Here is an 18,319-nt window from a genome sequence, read left to right as displayed (position 1 = left end):
ATAGCTGGGTAGCGCCTTTCAAAACTCTCAAGGTCACTTTACAGTCACAGGATCAGTTTTGCAGTGGGTGAGCAGTGGAAGCCACACGCGCCAGCGTTCACTCAACCCGGAAGTACAGTAACTCAAAAAGATAGATTGCTAGCTAGCTAGCCAATAGATAGCTAGATAGCTAATATGTTTCATGACTCAAATAGCTGGCTAGCTAGCTATAAACTAACAGCCAGCTAGCCAACTAAATAGATGGCTAATAGCTAGCTAGATAGCTAGATAGATAGCTAATAGCGAGCTAGATTATTGTAGTTTTGACTTTTTCAACATACTTAGTTTGTATCTTGATGGTATCTTTTTTTAACTCATTCACTGCCAGGCGTGCAAAAAATGTGTCCACTTCAGTGCCAGGGTTTTTGTCATTGTCATTCGAATTCCAGGACCCACAGAATATTAAGTTTTAGGACGACAAAAAAGTAATAATAATAATAATAATAATAATAATAATAATACATTTCATTGATAAGCGCCTTTCAAAACTCTCAAGGTCACTTTACAGTAACGAATTTTACACCCATTCTATCTGTTTGTTATCTATTAGCTATCTATTAGCTAGCTGTAAGCGGTCTAGTTGTCTGGCTATCTATCTTATCTATCAGCGGTCTAGCTCGCTGGCTAGCTCTCTATTAGCTATCTATTAGCTGGCTAGCTAGCTTACTATCTATTTGAGTTACTTCCGGGTGGAGTGAATGACTGCCGCTGCTCACCCGCAGAAAAATGTATACCATGACTGTGAAGTGACCTTGAGAGTTTTGAAAGGCGCTTGGAAATGCAATGTATTATTATTATTATTGGATTTGCCTTTATTTGTCTCGCAGTGGAGAAATTTACATTTCATAGCAGCAAAGTTATGAAAGAAATGAAAGTGGAAAAGAAATTGATCATTTTTAATTGATTATTATTATTATTGCATCAACGTAAAGTACAAGAGTGCTGGCGCAAATGGCTGCCGCTGCTCACCCGCACAAAAAAAAGTTCTTATTCCGTAACTGTAAAGTATCCTTGAGAGTTTTGAAAGGTGCTTCGAAATTAAATGTTTTATTATTATTATTATTATTATTATTATTAAGAATCCAGGTCTTTTTTTTTAATTATGAAAACAAAACAAAACAAAAAAACCATGGAAACAAAAGCAGTGTGTTCTCAATTATCCTCATTGGAATGGGGCAGAGCGAAATGCAGAAAACAACGAGGCACAAGGCAAAAAGGAGGAGGGAAAAAGAGAGAAGGAGGAGAAGAAGAAAAAAAAACAAGAGGACAAAGAAGTCGGGGAAACTGGACCAAGTTCGGACAACCGCAAAAGTTGTGAGTATTATCGTCGTTGTGAGTATATTTTTTTATTTTTTGGGGCAAATATTCGTCAATGGTTTGCCTTTAAGCAAGTTTCTGGTTTGCGTGTTACGATTCTGGTTAATCCCGTCGAAAACGAAGAGATTTTGCACTGATTGGGACTGGTATGCGTGGACGTGGACGTGGACGTACACTAGCGGCAGATTCGGCCTAAAAAGAACAAAAAGGGTGTACAGTAAAAAAAAAAAGGATGACCCACATGCTCAACAGGCTGTGCCTAAAGTGATTTGGAGAGAAAGTGACCAGTTGTTTCTCCAAAGAAAAATTGTGGAAAGGGGGGGGGGAGCTCATTTTGGGCACACACAAAAACACAAACACGCGCACACAAACACACACACACATTCCTGTTTCAATAATTTTGTGAGGTTTCTGAATGGTTACATTCAAAGTTCTCACCCCTGTAGTGAATTTGGTTAAAATTTCATGTTACTTTTTGTGGTATGAACTTTTTCCTCTCATTAAACGCGCACATGCTGACACACACACACACACACACACACACACACACACACACACACACACACACACACACACACACACACACACACACACGCACGCGCACACACTGAGTAAAGAGTGTGTGTATTCAAGTATATAATGTATAAAATGTTAGGGGTCCTCACAAGAAGAGTCATACAAAAACACACACACACACGCTGAGTAAAAAGCGTGTGTATTCAAGTATAAAATGTTAGGGGTCCTCACAAGAGGGGTCATACAAACACACGCATACACACACACGCACACACACACACTGAGTAAAAAGTTCGTGTATTCAAGTATAAAATGTTAGAGGTCCTCACAAGAGGAGTCATACAAAAAACACACACACACGCACGCACACACACTGAGTAAAAAGTGTGTGTATTCAAGTATAAAATGTATAAAATGCTAGGGGTCCTCACAAGAGCATTTATACAAACACACACACACACAGTGAGTAAAAAGTGTGTGTATTCAAGTATATAATGTATAAAATGTTAGGGGTCCTCGCAAGAGTATTCATACAAACACACACACACAAATTCCTGTTTCACTGGTTTTGTGAGGTCCGGAAAACTCCAAATAAGGAGGACCACCGTTGCTGATAAGTTTAGAGAAGAAATAAAATAAAAGTGGACTTGAAACTGAAATAACATCAGGAGTGAGGTTTCTGAATCAGAATCAGAATCAGAATCATCTTTATTGCCAAGTGTGTAGAACACACACAAGGAATGGCTACATTCAAAGTCCTCGCCCCTGTGGTGAATTTGGTTAAAATATCGTTTTACTTTTTGTGGTATGAACTTTTTCCTCTCATTAACCACGCACGCACGTACACACACAGTGAGTAAAAAGTGTGTATTTAAGTGAAATGAAAATACACACCAAATAAATCATTTTGGTGAATTTGTGAGGACCTCTCTGAAACTTTAACAGAGGCATATATCGACCCTCTAGAAGCCTTTACAATGAAAAACTGGCCAAAAGGTCCTCACTTGTCAAAAATGTCCTCATTACGTATGGTATAAATTGTTAGTGATCCTCACAAGAGTAGTCATACACATAAACACACACACACACACACACACACACACACACACACACACACACATTCTTTCAAGAGAACTCACAACTTGGACTAAGTTGCTGTGACACATGGCGAGAAGAATGATGCATTGCGGGTACGGGTGAAAAAAGCGACTTGCGAATTAGAGTATCTTATATAAATAAACAAAAAAACAAACACAGTTCAAACTACAGTGATACCTCAGCTTACGAACTTAATTGGTTCCCAGAAAGTGTGTGTAAGGTGAAAAGTGTGTATCCCAAACATTTATTTCCCATAAGAAACCATTAAAAAGGAGAATAATCCATTTCCAGGTCCCCATAAAACATACTTTTCTACTAAATACAGTGAACCTTGGCTTACAAACTCAATTGTTCCCCAGACAGAGTGTGTAAGGCGAAAAGTGTGTATCCCAAAAATTAATTTCCCATAGGAAACCATTAAAATGTGAAAAATCCGTTCCCAGGTCCCATAAAACACAATTTTCTACTTTCTAATTTTCTAAGCCTTAAAACTACACAAAACATACCTTATTTTACGTACAATAAATGTGGTATGGTATTATAATTAAAGAAATAAACTGCAGTATAATAAAGTCGGGTTATTTACCTTTGTGATGGTCGTTGATGGCTTGATGGAATGGAGTGTCCGGTTTCCTCAGCATTAAACACTTGATGAGGAACGTAGCCTTCTTCTTTCACCATCTTGACGAATGATCCCTTGTAGGTGCTTTCTCTGCCATAATTTTACCTTGTTCCTCATCAATTGTGTTCTGTTTAGCTGGGTTGATAGCTTTTTCCATCAAGTGTACAGATGGCTTGTGCGGGTTATTTGCGGAGCCTGATTGATGGGATAGTTTAACCTTGCAGTCTCTCTGTCGTCTGCCTGTCTCTTTAATGTTTAAACCACATCTCTTCACCAATCTTGACCAATCACGAACAGAGGATCAAAACAAGCCGGCTGCCATTTTCTTGTTCGGAGAACGGGCTAGTTCGCGAACGACACATCACTCATTGTGGCGCTCTGTGTTTATCCCAAAAAAAAGTTTGTATGCCAAGGTAAAATTTTCACAAATTTAAAGTTCGTAAACCGAAAAGTTCGTAAACCGAGGTATCATTGTATTATTATTATTAAGCAATATGACAAAAAGCGTGGTGTTGAGTTTTTTTTTTTTGTTTTTGTAAACTGGACCCACCCATTAAAATAACTGTCGCCACAATAACAACATTCTTAATAACTAAAACAATGGCAGATGTGTACTGACACCTATTTTCAATGCGATTGGTTTCATTGTTAGCATAGCGACATGCCAGACAAAGACAATAAACTTTTTATTTCTTTTTCGTCTGACCTTTTCTTCTTTGCTAGTTTGTCAAGCTCACCCCTTTGCAATGGGCAACCTTTCAGTGGTCCTGTTCCTCTGCGGTCTCCACGGTAACGCACAAATCAGCTAGTTCCATAATACTCCCGTCGCTTTGGTCTTTGTTTTTAACTCATTGACTACCATTCACGAATTTATTCTGGAATTGAAAATATGACGGAATGTGTTTTTTTTTTCTTGTTTGGGTGCCGATAAAGTGCTGACCAGACCTCTGTCATTTTTTTCCCTTCCACAAAGGGGTTGCAGTTCCATTTTTTCCATGTTAGCGCTTTGTTATAGCTTCAGTTATTGTTAAAGCGCTATATCAACCAATATGTTTGTATTAAATTGTATTTTTGACATTCGCCCTCATTTCAAGGTCAGATAACTCCAAACCCATATAACTTAGGAATTAACTCTTTTTCTGATGAAATAAGAGTCTATGGTTTCTTATGTTGTATTGAACATTTTTTTTGGTCTCTTGTGTTTGTGCGTGTTTGCGTTCCACAGTACTCACCGCTGTCATCCAAGCTCAGGAGATCGGTAAGGTTTCACGAAAAGCCGCCTCTTCAGATCCACAGCTATCAGCTATCTAGCTAGCACGTACCTCGCTAGCTATTTGAGTCAGGAAACATATCTATCTAGCTAGCTACCTACCCATTAGCTATCTAGCTACATATTAGCTAGCTAGCTTTCTATCTATTTGAGTTACATCTGGGTTGAGTGAACGCTGGCGTGTGTGGCTGCCGCTGCTCACCCACAGAAAAACTGATCCTGTGACTGTCAATTGACCGTGAGAGTTTTGAAAGGCGCTGATAAATGAAATGTATTATTTGTCGTGATTTTCTTTTTTCTCGTCCCCAGAGACCACCGATGCAAGCGCCAGGAATGCCCCCTCAGCCAGTAAGTGGGCCACGTTGGTTTGGATCAGCTTGAAAGTGGTCACACTGATTGCTAACGCTTAGCTTCCGCTAGCCTATAACGGTAGGCAATTAGCATTGACATTAACAGCATGGATTTAAAAACAAACGGAGGAGAGACACATGTATGCTGATAACAGCAATAATCACAGGTGTGCATATATTCTTTATCCTCGGCAAATGATCACATTGTGAGAAGCCAAATAGAGGAGCTGAAAGTCCAGTAATATACAGTGATACCTCAGTTTACGAACGCTTTAGCTCACGAACTTTTCGCCTCAATTTGCGAGCATATAATCTTGGCAGACGAAATAGTTTTCGGCGGACGAAACCAAACCACACAGCGCGCACGGTAGCTAACGGACTAGTTTTTGGCGGATGAACACCAAACCACACAGTCAAACAGTACCACGGTGGATGCCGGACTGGTTTTCGTCACCCCTCTTTCTTTGAGTGCAGATGTGGTTTGTTATCGAGCGTAGTACTTTTGCTTTTTTTGGGACCGAAAAATACCCCACCGCAGGCTAACGCTAAGTCGAAAAAGACACAAAAGAAAATGACGGTCAAGAGGATCATCGAAAAACACGAACAAGGTGTGCGTTTGTGTGACTTAGCGTCGCAGTACCAGTATGCTAAGTCGACCATTGCTACGTGTGGCTAACGGTGCGTTTGTGTTGTCTAAGCAACGGTCTCAGGCAATAGAAGAGGTTGAAAAATTTCTTTTGATTTAGATTAACACAAAGCAGCTAGCAGGGGATAGTGTGAGCGAGGGTATTATCGCCGAGAAAGCACGGCAACTTCACTCGGATATCATCATGAGGCAACGACATCAACAACCATCACAAAGGTCAATAAAACGATTTTATTATACACTACAGTTTAGTTCTTTCATTACAAGAACACATTTATGATACATTACATAAAGTATATTTTGTGTAATTTTGAGGCTTATTTAGTAGAAATTCTGTTTTATGGGGACCTGGGAACGGATTGTTCTCATTTTTAATGGTTTCTTATGGGAAATAAATGTTCAGCAGACAAACTTATCGCCTTACACACACTTTCTGGGAACCAATTACCTTCGTGAGCTGAGGTATCACTGTATATATTGGGATGAGTGTTATACTGCCCTCTGGTGGCCTCGGCAGACATACCATTTTGGGCTGATGGAGAAAGTGTGACCCCAAAAAGAAAAAAAAAAACACATCAGATTCTAGGTTTCATTTACATTTTATAATATCATAACTGCATTTTTAAAAACAATAATAATACGATGCTGTGATATTTTTTTCATCTCTGTTTGTGTGTTTAGACTGCAGGGAGGAGATGTACCTTTGCACCAGGATGTATTCGGTCCATCGACCCATCAAGAGATGCGTGGGCGAACGCTGCATTTACAGGTAGGTGCCAGCAGAGGGCGATGATCAGCGAAGGATGATCATGTACTCGATGGGAAGAGGCCAGCCGAACTAACGTAGAGAATTTGGAGATTCGATAGCTAGCTAGCGAGATCGCTAGCTAGCTAGAATCTCGCTAGCTAGCTAGCTTGATAAATACAGGGTAGATGGATAGCGGGATAGCTAGCTTGCGAAATAGCGAGATAGCTACTTAGCGAGCTGGATGGATGGATAGATAGCGGAATAGCTAGCGGGAATGCTAGTTAGTGAGATGGCAAGCTAGCCAGTTGGAGGGATGGATAGCTAGCTAGCGAGTTGGATGGATGATAGCGAGATGGCTGGCTGGATGGATATATAGCAGAATAGCCAGTGGGATAGCTAGCAAGATCGCTAGCTAGCGAGCTGGATGGATGGATAGATAGCAAGCAGGATAGCTAGCAAAATAGCCAGTTAGCGAGCTGAATGGATGGATAGATAGCAGAATAGCTAGCGTGGTAGCTAGCTAGCGAGATAGCTAGCTAGTGATATAGCTATCTAGCTATCGAGCTGAATGGATAGCTAGCTAGCGAGTTGGATGGATGGATAGATAGCAAAATAGCTAGCTGGATTGATATATAGTGGAATAGCTAGTGTGACAGCTAGTGAGCTTGATGGATGGATAGCAGGATAGCTAGCTAGCAAAATAGCCAGCTAGCGAGATAGCAAGTTAGCGAGCTTGATGGATGGATGGATAGCGGAATAGCTAGCAGGGTAGCTAGCGAGCGAGATAGCTAGCTAGTAATATAGCGAGCTAGCTAGTGAGCTGAATGGATAGCTAGCTAGCGAGTTGGAAGGATGGGTAGCTAGCGAGATAGCTAGCTGGATGGATAGCGGAATAGCTAGTGACATAGCTAGCGAGCGAGCTGGATGAATGGATACCTAGCTAGCGAATTGGATGGATGGATAGATAGTGACATGGTTAGCTGGATGGATATATAGCGGAATAGCTAGTGGGATAGCTAGGTAGCGAGATAGCTAGTGAGCTGGATGGATGGATAGATAACGGAATAGCTAGCGGGATAGCTAGGTAGCAAGATAGCTAGCTAGTGAGATAGCTATCTAGCTAGCGTGCTGAATGAATGGATAGCTAGCTAGAAAGTTGAATGGATGGATAGATAGCGAGATGGCTAGCTGGATGGATGGATAGAGGAATAGCGAGTGGGATAGCTAGCTAGCGTGATAGCTAGTGAGCTGGACGGATAGATAGATAGATAGATAGATAGATAGATAGATAGATAGATAGATAGATAGATAGATAGATAGATAGATAGATAGATAGATAGATAGATAGATAGATAGATAGATAGATAGATAGATAGATAGATAGATAGATAGCAAGCTTGATGTATGGATAGCTAGCTGGCAATTTGAATGGATGGATAGATAGCAAGATGGCTAGCTGGATGCTATATAGCGGAATAGCTAGTGGGAAAGCTAGTTAGCTAGCGGGCTGGATGGATGGATAGATAGCGAGATAGCTAGCTAAATGGCTAAATATAGATATGGAGGACATTCCTACGTCGCCGGCTCATCCTGTGTCTGCATGTCAGCCGCCATCGCGTCTACGTGATCAACAACGAGATCTGCACGAGGACGTTGTGCGAATACGAAGAGAATCTCAAAGGTGAGCCAACTCACCGCCGTTCGCCATCTGTCCAAACACTGACGGCGACGCCGCTTCCTGTTCCGACAGCCGAACTGTGCCGGGAGTTGTCCGGTTGGCCCAAGCGTATCCAGAGGTCATCGAATCGCAAACGCTGCCGCAATCGCCGTGGCAACCCCAAAACTTGGGAAAACAAGGCCAGGAGGGGGGTTTCGGGGATGACCGTGTGAAAATCCAGGTGGGAGATCCGTCGAGACGGAACTTTCGGGGGGACGTCGTCTGCGAAACGGTCCATAACACTATACATCTCACAGTCATAATCGATGTTTATGTGCCCTGACTTTTCATTGGCCGTGAAGACGTTTCACGGATCGTGTCAAGCAGGTTTAATGATCCCTAAAAAGTCACGTCGCCACGGCAACTGGCCAAATTGACAGCGGATCAACTTTTCCTTGTAGACAATTGAGTACTGTCTTTTCTGGTGTATAAGGCGCATATGTATTTTTACGCTAGCTGTCTAGATATCTATTAGCTAGCTAGCTAGCTTTCTATCTTTTTGAGTTATTCCGGGTTGAGTGTACGCTGGCGCGTGTGGCTGCCGCTGCTCACCCACAGACAGACTTGTCGTGTGACTGTGGGGTGACCTTGGGACTTTTGGGGGACGCTTAGAAATGAAATATATTATTATTATTTCTATTTCATATTAGTTATCTAGCTGGCTTGTTATCTATTAGCTATATAACTAGCTACCTAGCAATGAGTCAGGAAAAATATTATATAATATTACAATTATTATTTAATATTAGCTATCTAGCTAGCTTGATATCTATTAGCTATATAGCTAGCTACCTAGCAATTTGAGTCAGGAGACATATGAGCTATCTAACTATCTAGCTGGCTATTAGCTATGTATTAGCTAGCTGGCGCGTGTGGCTGCCGCTGCTCACCCACAGAAAAACGGATCTCTGTGACTGTAAAGTGACCTTGAGAGTTTTGAAAGGCGCTCATAAATGAAGTGAAATTTATTATTATTATTCCCTCCACTTGTTTTTTTTTTCATTTCTTTTTTTTTGGTGGAACAAATAAAGTAGATGAAAATGGCATTGTGCCTCTCTTATATTTATCATTGCATATCCTTTCCCGTACACGACACATCACATGAGACGGTTCAACTTTTTTTTCGTTAAAAGGGTTAAATTGTCTCTAAGCAAGCGCCAATCAACAGCCATCGGTAACATCACAATAACCCAAAAATAAATAATTTTTTTGGAAAAAAAAAACGACTCGCACACACAAAAAATTGGTCCCAACAACACGTCAGTCCAAATTTAAAGGACAACCGACACCTCCGGACAAGTTGCATCCATAGTTTGTAAAATGACTTCTACTGAGCGCATTTGACAAAGATTCCACCGCATATAGCTAGATTTGACCTTTTAAGACTCGCGCTGAATATTCAGGAAGTCTTGTTTTCGAGTTGATGACGATTTCTGACGTGACGTCACTGAAGGAACACCCCTGACACACAATGCATTTTGGGTACTTTTTTCCATCTGAAAACACAGTGTTGATGGCGCAATTTGAAGGGGAAACTGCATAAATAACGCGATGGTGAATCGTTGTGTGTTGCACCAAGACTACTATTTGATACTAGTTGACACAAATTCCCAGCGGACAAATCAGCCCAATTCCAAAGGAGCTTGGGCACCATCTTGTGCATTTTCTGGGCGCTACATTGTTGTCCAGACGGCTCAAATTGATACGGAAGGACTTCTTTAATCGATTGCAAAAATGTATGCTTTCCTCTTCAGAAATATTTGAATTCTATTCATAACTGGATGAGGAACAAGAAAGCATCTACTCCCAATCTGAACACTGTGAAGCCATTGTTTTGATTCTGGAGCAGGGCAGTTTGTGAAGGAGTATCCTGGCGTGACGTCACGAACAAGGGGGCGGGACTTCCTGCATCCACCCAGTTTTTCACCCAGTTTGTTTTGTGGCATTTTTGGGACACTTTAAGTCATTTTTATTGGTGTTTTGCATTTGACTAAAAATATCAGCCTGCGTGTTTTGGGTATTTTAGATGCGATAAAACGTTTTTCTGATGTCAGAAAACAAAAAAATGGTGTCGGTTGCCCTTTAAGTCATTTTTATTTGTGTTTTGCATTTGACTACAAATATCAGCCTTTTTTTCAGCCAATTTTGGTTATTTTAGATGCTATAAAATGTTTTTCTCACATCAGTTAGGAAACAAATAAAATGGTGTCGGTTGTCCTTTAAACGATTCACATCAAAAGCCGCGTTCACACGCAACCTCTCAGGTTGTCAAATGACGGGCGTTGACTTCACCAAGTGCGACGGAGCTCGTAAGCGAAGCTCAAATGTCGCCCCGCAGCCACTAAATCACAAACACATCCCAACTTGGCCGCCCGTTTCGCCCTCTGAACTGATTTACGACGTGCTGCTCGTTTTTTTTTTTTCCAGAAAGCAAACTTTTCGCTCGCTCATGTTAGCATTGCGAGTATTGCTGTTGTGCCCAAAGTGTCCACCGCGGGGTGCTAAAGAGCAACGCCGCTTAGCTGAAGTTCAACAAAATTTGTTTCATGATTATAATAGTTAACCTCACATAAAAAAACAACATCCCAGTGTAGAATTAAGACATACTAAAGACAGACAAACTGCATATTATCAACCCAACAACAACAAAAAAAAAACAATGGGGGCAAAAGCTACAACACGGATGTCACAACGATGGAAGCCCGTTTCTGCAAACAAAAACAAAAATCGATTGAGGAATTTGGATTTGTTTTTTTTTTACTGCCAGAAATCCGATTTTTATGAATAGTTTTTAATGTCGGAAGCCCGTTTTCGACAGTGATAATCCCCGCCTACCCCAACTCTAGCAAATTCGTGACTTTAAATCGAGCAGATTTGTGACTTTAAATCTAGCAAATTCGCCAGTTTGACCCACGCAAATTTGTGACTTTAAATCTAGAAAATTTGTGACTTTAAATCTAGAAAATTTGTGACTTTAAATCTAGCACAAATTTGCCAGTTTTAATCTTGCAAATTTGTGACTTTAAATCTAGAAAATTTGTGACTTTAAATCTAACAAATTTGTGACATTAAATCTAGCAAATTTGTGACTTAAATCTATCAAATTTGTGACTTGAAATCGAGCAAATTTGCGAGTTTTAATCTAGCAAATTTGTGACTTAAATCTAGCAATTTTGTAATTTTAAATCTAGCAAATTTGTGACTTTAAATCTCGCAAATTTGTGACTTTGAATCTAGCAAATTTGTGACTTTAAATCAAGAAAATTTGTGACTTTAAATCTAACAAATTTGTGACATTAAATCTAGCAAATTTGTGACTTAAATCTATCAAATTTGTGACTTGAAATCGAGCAAATTTGCGAGTTTTAATCTAGCAAATTTGTGACTTAAATCTAGCAATTTTGTAATTTTAAATCTAGCAAATTTGTGACATTAAATTTAGCAAATTTGTGACATTAAATTTAGCAAATTTGTGACTTTTTTTCAGAATAATGCCCCATCTTAAAAAAAAATAAATATATATATATATATTATAGATATTTCAACTATAATATAATTTGCAACTATAATGTACAGTAAAACAAAAAAAAGTGTTTTTAACTATATATATATATATATATATATAAAAATTACTACCAAAAAAAATTAAAGAAAAGAAAAATCACTGGTGCAAACAGGCTTCAAACTGGAATAAAAAAAAGGAAAAAATAAGTATAATATGAAAAAAATACCCTGGCAGAAACCAGCTTCCGAGAGTAAAAAAAAAAAAAACATAAATCAATAAATAAAATAAAAAAATACAACGCTGTCAGAAATGGACTTCTTTCTCTAACCCACAGACAACGGGGCGTATACACATTGAAAATAAATATTCTCTGTACAGAAACTGCATTCATTCTGTTATGTTTTCCTTCATCGCGTTTCTATAGAATTGTTCACAGTTAAAAGGAGGCAATTGACAAATCAAACACGGACGACAGGTTGTTGTTTTTTTTTTTAGCGTTAGCCTTGGGAATGACGTCGTGAGAACAGAAATAGATTCATTAGTACAGTACATGATAGGTGGGGGGAGGGGGGCGACGAGGTGGGGCATGAAGGGTTTAGAGAACCTCGCCCAAAGGGGAAAGCAATGACGCCAAAAGTGCTGCATAATATTAGTGTGAGAGAGAGAGAGAGAGAGAGAGAGAGAGAGAGAGAGAGAGAGAGAGAGAGAGAGAGAGAGAGAGAGAGAGAGAGAGAGAGAGAGAGAGAGAGAGAGAGAGAGAGAGAGAGAGATGCTCACTTGGAGGGGTCAAAGTCACCCCACAGGTCTGAGCCGGCGGTCACGGGAGGATTGGACGGAGCCACCAAATTGGAGTTGCTGGAGTCCAAATCCAGCAAGCAACCTGGGGGAGAAAAGGTGCAGTTAAACTTAAGAAAACCAGATGCTGAATTTTTAGTTGATTTCTTACTTAAAGGACAACCGACGTCTCCGGACAAGTTGCGTCCATAATTTGTAAAATGGCTTCAAATGGCTTCGACTGAGCGTATTTTAATAAGATTCCAGCGCATATAGCTATATTTTACCTTTTAAGACTCGCGCTGAATATTCAGGAAGTCTTGTTTTTGAGTTGGTGACGAGTCCGTATGTGACGTCACTGAAGGAACGCCCCTGACCGTAAAAAAGACGCATTGTAGCGGTCCTTCCATCACGTCAATGTATTTTGCTGTACTTGTTTGGTCTGGGGACCTCGTGTTACACACAAAAGCCAAAGGATTCGAAATCCGTGACGGATTAAAAACCAGACGGTGAATTTTCAGTCAATTATTGCTTTAAAAAAATAAAAAAATACACAAATGAAAAATAACTAAAACAAAAACGGGAAAAAAATGTGTAGTTTGTACTGTCACGGACCGAATAAAATGCTGTGGCGGACCAGATTTGGCCCTCGGGCCTCGACTTGGACACCAGTGGGCTAATACGCCACCTGACCTCTATCGACTTTTGCGCGGATGTTTACAATGACCCACCTGTGTCATTTCCTCCCCCAGAAAGCTGCGTGTTATGATTATTGGATCGGGAGGACGGGGGTGGGGCTAGCTTGCCTCCGGGGGGAGGTGGGAGGAGTCCGAAGCCACCGGAACTCTGCGGACGGGTTCGATCCTTTTTTTTGGATTGCTGTCAAGAGATGGAGAGGGGAAAGTGTGTGTGTGGGGGGGGGTTGGCTTATTTGGATGAGTTTGACTTTCGCAGGAAGTGGTGGACAATATAAAAAAATGGCTGATTTTTGCTATTTTTCTCTCGATACGATCAAGTGGTCAAACATTGTATCTAAAAAAAATTAATGAATAAATAAATCAATCAATCAAGAAATAAATTACCCCAATATTGAGCGTGATGGTTTGTCCCTCTTTGAAGCCAAGGTCAAGCTTGGGGGCGGAGTCTGGAGCCTGCGCCTGTTTGCTGAATTCCTTTTCTTGCTTGACCCACCTTCAAAAAGGGGACAAAAACAGGTCATATATGACAATTTCATAAAAATAATATTTATATATATATATTTTTTTTAAATCAATTTTTGACGATTAAAGTTTTAAATACTTGAAGTGGTCCTGCAGCGCGACATTGAAGTCAAAGGCGTCACCTCGGTCTCCGAATCCGATCCCGATGAAGGCGCTACGACCTGTCGTAGAAACGTCGTATTACTCGTATGAGCAAAACGACAAATATCTTAACGAAAAATACATTTGGGAATGCTTTAAGTCTCGATATCAAAAGTCACTTACCAGATGTTAACTCATTCACTGCCATACCCGAAAGTAACTCAAATAGAAAGCAAGCTAGCTATTGAGGGAAAGATAGCTAATGGCTAGCGAAAAGATAGCGAATGGCTAGCGAATAGATAGCTTATAGCTAGACAAGAGATAGCTACTAGCTAGCGAATAGATAGCTAATAGCTAGCGAATATATAGCTATGAGCTACCGAATAGATAGCTAATAGCTATCAACTAGATAGCTAATAGCTAGCTAATACCTAACGAACCGATAGCTAATAGCCAGCGAAGCGCTATATAAACCAATTTGTATGTATTGCATTGTACAGGTAACATCCAAGTTACGGCGCAAGTTACGACCACCCGTACTTACGACCGCGACTGCCAGACCCTTTTTATTTTTTTTGTATGTTTATTTTAATTCTACGCCTGGCACGGCAACGCGCAAGCAGCCGGCAACATGTACTACAATTTTGGCCAGCCAGCATGTCACACACTCGTTCACCAATCTACTGCGTGACTACACTCAATACAGTAGTTATACAGTAATAAAAATTGCTAAAATGAAATATAAAATGATAAAAATGACACTAAAAGTTATAAATGTATAAATGAACTGTCAACAGTTTGGTATATAATAGTATTCAATAGAAAACGTTGCTTAAAAACAACAGATTGAGATCGTAGACTATCCTGTCGTGTAAACGTCACGTCAGCCATTTTGAATGGTTTTCAACTTATGACCGTTCGACTTACGACGTGTTTGTTGGAACGGAACCCGGTCGTAGCTCGGATGTAAACTATATTTTGGACAGCCGCCCTCATTTCAAGCTTAGATAACTCCAGACCCATATAACTAAAACTAAGATTTCTAACACTATTAAATGTTGATGTAGTCCTAAAACTCAATATTCTGTGGGTCCTGGAATTCAAGTAACAATGACAAAAACACATTGTGGACACATTTTTGCACGTCTGGCAGTGAATGAGTAAAATGTACCGTATTTTTCAGTGTATAAGGTGCATTGGACTAGAAGGCGCACCCCCAATGAATGGTGTATTTATAAGTATAGAAAAGTTTTCCAAATATAAAGCACACCACATTATAAGGCGCTACAGTAGAAGCTGGGGTTATGCAATACTTCTACAGGGGGAAATGGCTCAATATGACGTCATATATAAGGCACACTGGCGTATAAGGCCCAGGGTCTTCTTTGGAAGAAAATCAAGGCTTTTAAGTGCGCCTTATACACCGGAAAATACAGTAATTTAATATAGGAAATAGGAATATTAAACACAATTTAAATTGCGATTTCCCCCCCCACCGTTGTCATCCTGGATGCGCAGTACAAAGTAGCGGCTGGAGTCGCTCACTGTTTCCACGGCGATGCCGGGGTACTCGTCCACTGGTGCCTGAGCAAAAAGTTCCCCTGGAAATTGAACCAAAAAGAAATGTGTTAGCCTTTAAATCTGGTGGCAATCTATAGCACAACGTACATTGTCTGTTTTTAAAAATGTTTTTCTGTTGTTCTGTTGTTCGATAGACAATACCGGATATTTTATCCTCCAGTTTGACATAAGCGACTTTCCCGCGAGCGACCACTCGCATACGTCCCGACCAGTCGGGAGCATCCAGTTTCCAATCAGCGGCCCTGTTGATGGGGAAAACAACTGAATGACAACATATGGACAGCAATCAATGGATGTGTTTCGTTTATTTTTTGGTTTTTGGGCCTTCGGTGGAGACTTACTTGACCGAGTCCACCTCGAAATAGAGAAACAATATAAGCATATGAGCAGTTCAAAATCAATATTTACCCAATAGCATGAGAAAAATATCAATCTCTTTTCAATACAGCTTACTGTTCGTTACCCTCATGAATATTTATGAATAAAGAACGCTGTCCTGATGAGATGTTTGCTAAATCAAAACGAGGGCCTCATTTAAATGTCAATCATCTCTCATCAGCCTCTTCCATCATAACAAATCGGACATATGCTTTTTTTCTATTTATCATTTAATCTATGGTTTTATTTATGTGTCTGTTGTGTGGTTGTAAAGTGTCGTTGTAAGCTTTGAAAGGCGCTTATAAACAAAATGTATTATTATTATTAAGCGTCATTTTTCGTCAGGCATATCACCGGACAACCGCGGATGGAGCGCCCAAAAATCAACGTGCACAAGCCTTAAATATGCTTTTAATTGGCTATTTCGTACAAATTTGTTATGTATGTGTAAATATATGTAATAAAAAAAACATTCAAGACTAAGCGTTAGCACGAAGCTACATTGCGTTCGTCGAATGGCAGGTTCGTCCACCGGCTACCGTGGCCCGCCCCGCGGTCGGGCCTCACCTGATGGCCCGGTTGGATGCTCGCGGTGGGATTCGGTACACGTTGACTTCTGGTTTGACGCAGAGGATAGACTCGTACTCGAACTGACCCTCCGTCGCCATCTTGCCTTGTTATTCCGTCGGTGTGCGCCGTCGCCGGCGGTGCTGTTGTTGGCGTGAGTAAATTCCGTGCGGTCAAACCGTGGCCGTAATATAAGGAATAGGAGCGCTTTGTGTTTTTAGTCTTTCTTTTCAAGCGCAATTGTGTGATAACGTGGAAAAAAATGAGATGCGGGAGGTGTGGTGGATATGATTGTTTTTAACTATTAACAACCTTAATCGAGATTTTTGAACGCTGCTTTTATTGAAAGATTTTTGCGCGCCATCGAAAACATGCATTACGGTTTTATCAATAGGCAGTGATCGGTGACGCCATTCTGCGGAGGAAGATGGTAAACTGGTACAACAGATGGAGCTCAGTGATGTAAATTTGCATCGACGGTTTGTGATGAGAAGTGAGATTCTTTTTAGAAAGACGGTTCTTTCGGCTCGGCTCACTAAAAATATCTGGCTCTTTCGGCTCCCAAATGGCTTTTCAGTTACTTTTTTGTTGCTTAAATTAATTCACTTCCAAAAATAATGTAAAATGACATGTAAAACGAATTACAGATGCTAATAATATACAATATATTATTTTTAAAATGTATATGGCTCTTTGAAGTGAGCAGTTCTTAATAGGGAGCCGCCTATAGGAGCCGACTGCCCCATTAGCCACATTAATTTTAAAACGTAGTTATTGTATATTTTTTTAGCATTTGCAATTCGTTTTACATACATTATTTTTGGGAGTAAATTAATTTAAGAAAAAAAAAGAACGAGTAGCCATTTTGGAGCCGAAAGAGCCAGATCTTGATAGTGAGCCGAGCCAAAAGAACCGGCTCTCTAAAAAGAGCCGTTATTACCATCACTAATTTGTAGCGAGCTGCATAAGCAAATATATTGTCGTGTTGATTTTAATAGTGGTTTTGTCAACCCAAAATGTCTGAAGGAGGAGAAGAAATGGATTTGGTTGCATATTTATTCATCTTTTTATTTATTTATTATGCCCACATTTTATTTATTTATGTAGTCATTTATCTTTTATATCATTTTATTTATTTAAACGCCCGTTTACCTTTTTATCTATCCATTTATGTATTTTGGTCTTTTATTTATATCCATTCATTCATTTATGTATTTGTTTATTCATTTATTTATCTGTATTTTATTTATTTTTATGTTTTATGTTTACAAGGGGCAGAATTTCATTTTTTTTTCATGTTAGCGTTTTCATTCAAGCGCTATATCAACCAATATATATGGATTGCATTGTATTTTGTACATCTGCCCCCATTTCAAGCTCATATAACTCCAGACCCATATCATTTAGGAATTACCTATTTTTTCGAATGACAAAAGAGAGGCTAAGTTTTCTTACGCTACATTGAATGTTTATGTAGTCCTAAAACTCAAAATTCTGTGGGTCCTGGAATTTGAGCGACAATGACAAAAACCCTGGCAATGGAATGGCCACATTTTTGCACATCGTCTGGCAGTGAATGCGTTAAAATGTATTTGTATTTTTGCACTTTGGAACGTTGACAAGCAGTTCAATCTGTTTTTCGTGTGTTTGTTTTGAAGTTTTTCACAAGTACCATCGTGAGTACTTCTCCCTACACTAATGCGAAATAAGAAGGCATTTAACCCTTGGCCAGGGTTAGAACCTTCAAGTGTAGGAAACGCCGAGTCACTCTTTCCAAGCACGCCCACGTGCAGCCATACCGTGCAGACGCATACGACCGCAGTCGCAAACACACTTTCTTTCCAGCGTGTCAACTCACATCTGTTTCCTGACAACAATAATAACTCCAGA

The 18,319-nt window shown here is 39.9% G+C and overlaps 3 protein-coding genes and 1 long non-coding RNA gene across 7 annotated transcripts in view; 2 read left to right on the top strand and 2 right to left on the bottom strand.

The window, feature by feature from the left end:
• Positions 1 to 9,369, top strand: part of LOC148897182 (uncharacterized) — a 38,178-nt gene extending 28,809 nt beyond the window's left edge. Inside the window, exon 2 of the long non-coding RNA XR_016115275.1 lies at positions 9,267 to 9,369. This is a non-coding gene — a long non-coding RNA (uncharacterized LOC148897182). The remainder of the gene's footprint in view (positions 1 to 9,266) is intronic.
• On the top strand, positions 1,260 to 9,369 carry mfap5 (microfibril associated protein 5). Of its 3 annotated transcripts, none has more exons than XM_088998631.1 (7): positions 1,260 to 1,353; positions 4,316 to 4,381; positions 4,818 to 4,850; positions 5,172 to 5,210; positions 6,540 to 6,629; positions 8,185 to 8,287; positions 8,357 to 9,369. In XM_088998631.1, the coding sequence occupies exons 2-7, from the start codon at positions 4,339 to 4,341 to the stop codon at positions 8,604 to 8,606; spliced, it is 558 nt and encodes a 185-aa protein (XP_088854757.1). In that variant the 5' UTR covers positions 1,260 to 1,353; positions 4,316 to 4,338; the 3' UTR covers positions 8,607 to 9,369. The 3 variants fall into 3 exon arrangements, with proteins under 3 accessions (XP_088854757.1, XP_088854759.1, XP_088854758.1); XM_088998633.1 differs by having other exon boundaries at positions 1,264 to 1,353; positions 6,540 to 6,627; positions 8,214 to 8,287; XM_088998632.1 differs by having other exon boundaries at positions 1,353 to 1,371.
• On the bottom strand, positions 6,579 to 16,901 carry necap1 (NECAP endocytosis associated 1). 2 transcript variants are annotated; one of them, XM_088998628.1, is made up of 8 exons: positions 16,430 to 16,901; positions 15,626 to 15,726; positions 15,400 to 15,504; positions 13,902 to 13,983; positions 13,685 to 13,793; positions 13,334 to 13,481; positions 12,606 to 12,708; positions 6,579 to 6,696 (listed from the first exon to the last, which is right to left on the bottom strand). In XM_088998628.1, exons 1-8 carry the CDS (start codon positions 16,528 to 16,530, stop codon positions 6,666 to 6,668), a joined length of 780 nt encoding a protein of 259 aa, XP_088854754.1. In that variant the 5' UTR covers positions 16,531 to 16,901; the 3' UTR covers positions 6,579 to 6,665. The 2 variants fall into 2 exon arrangements, with proteins under 2 accessions (XP_088854754.1, XP_088854755.1); XM_088998629.1 differs by lacking the exon at positions 6,579 to 6,696 and having other exon boundaries at positions 11,591 to 12,708; positions 16,430 to 16,899.
• Positions 15,631 to 18,319, bottom strand: part of nat14 (N-acetyltransferase 14 (GCN5-related, putative)) — a 5,964-nt gene continuing 3,275 nt past the window's right edge. The window contains exon 4 of the mRNA XM_088998626.1: positions 15,631 to 15,726. The gene's annotated coding sequence lies outside the window, so the exon portion shown is untranslated. The remainder of the gene's footprint in view (positions 15,727 to 18,319) is intronic.

The sequence above is a fragment of the Hippocampus bargibanti genome, linkage group LG06 (assembly GCF_051943395.1).
Source record: "Hippocampus bargibanti isolate YZ-2025 linkage group LG06, ASM5194339v1, whole genome shotgun sequence".
NCBI lineage: Eukaryota > Metazoa > Chordata > Actinopteri > Syngnathiformes > Syngnathidae > Hippocampus > Hippocampus bargibanti.
The sequence above is the reverse complement of the archived record's forward strand: the minus strand, read 5'-3'. Positions and strand labels throughout refer to the sequence as shown.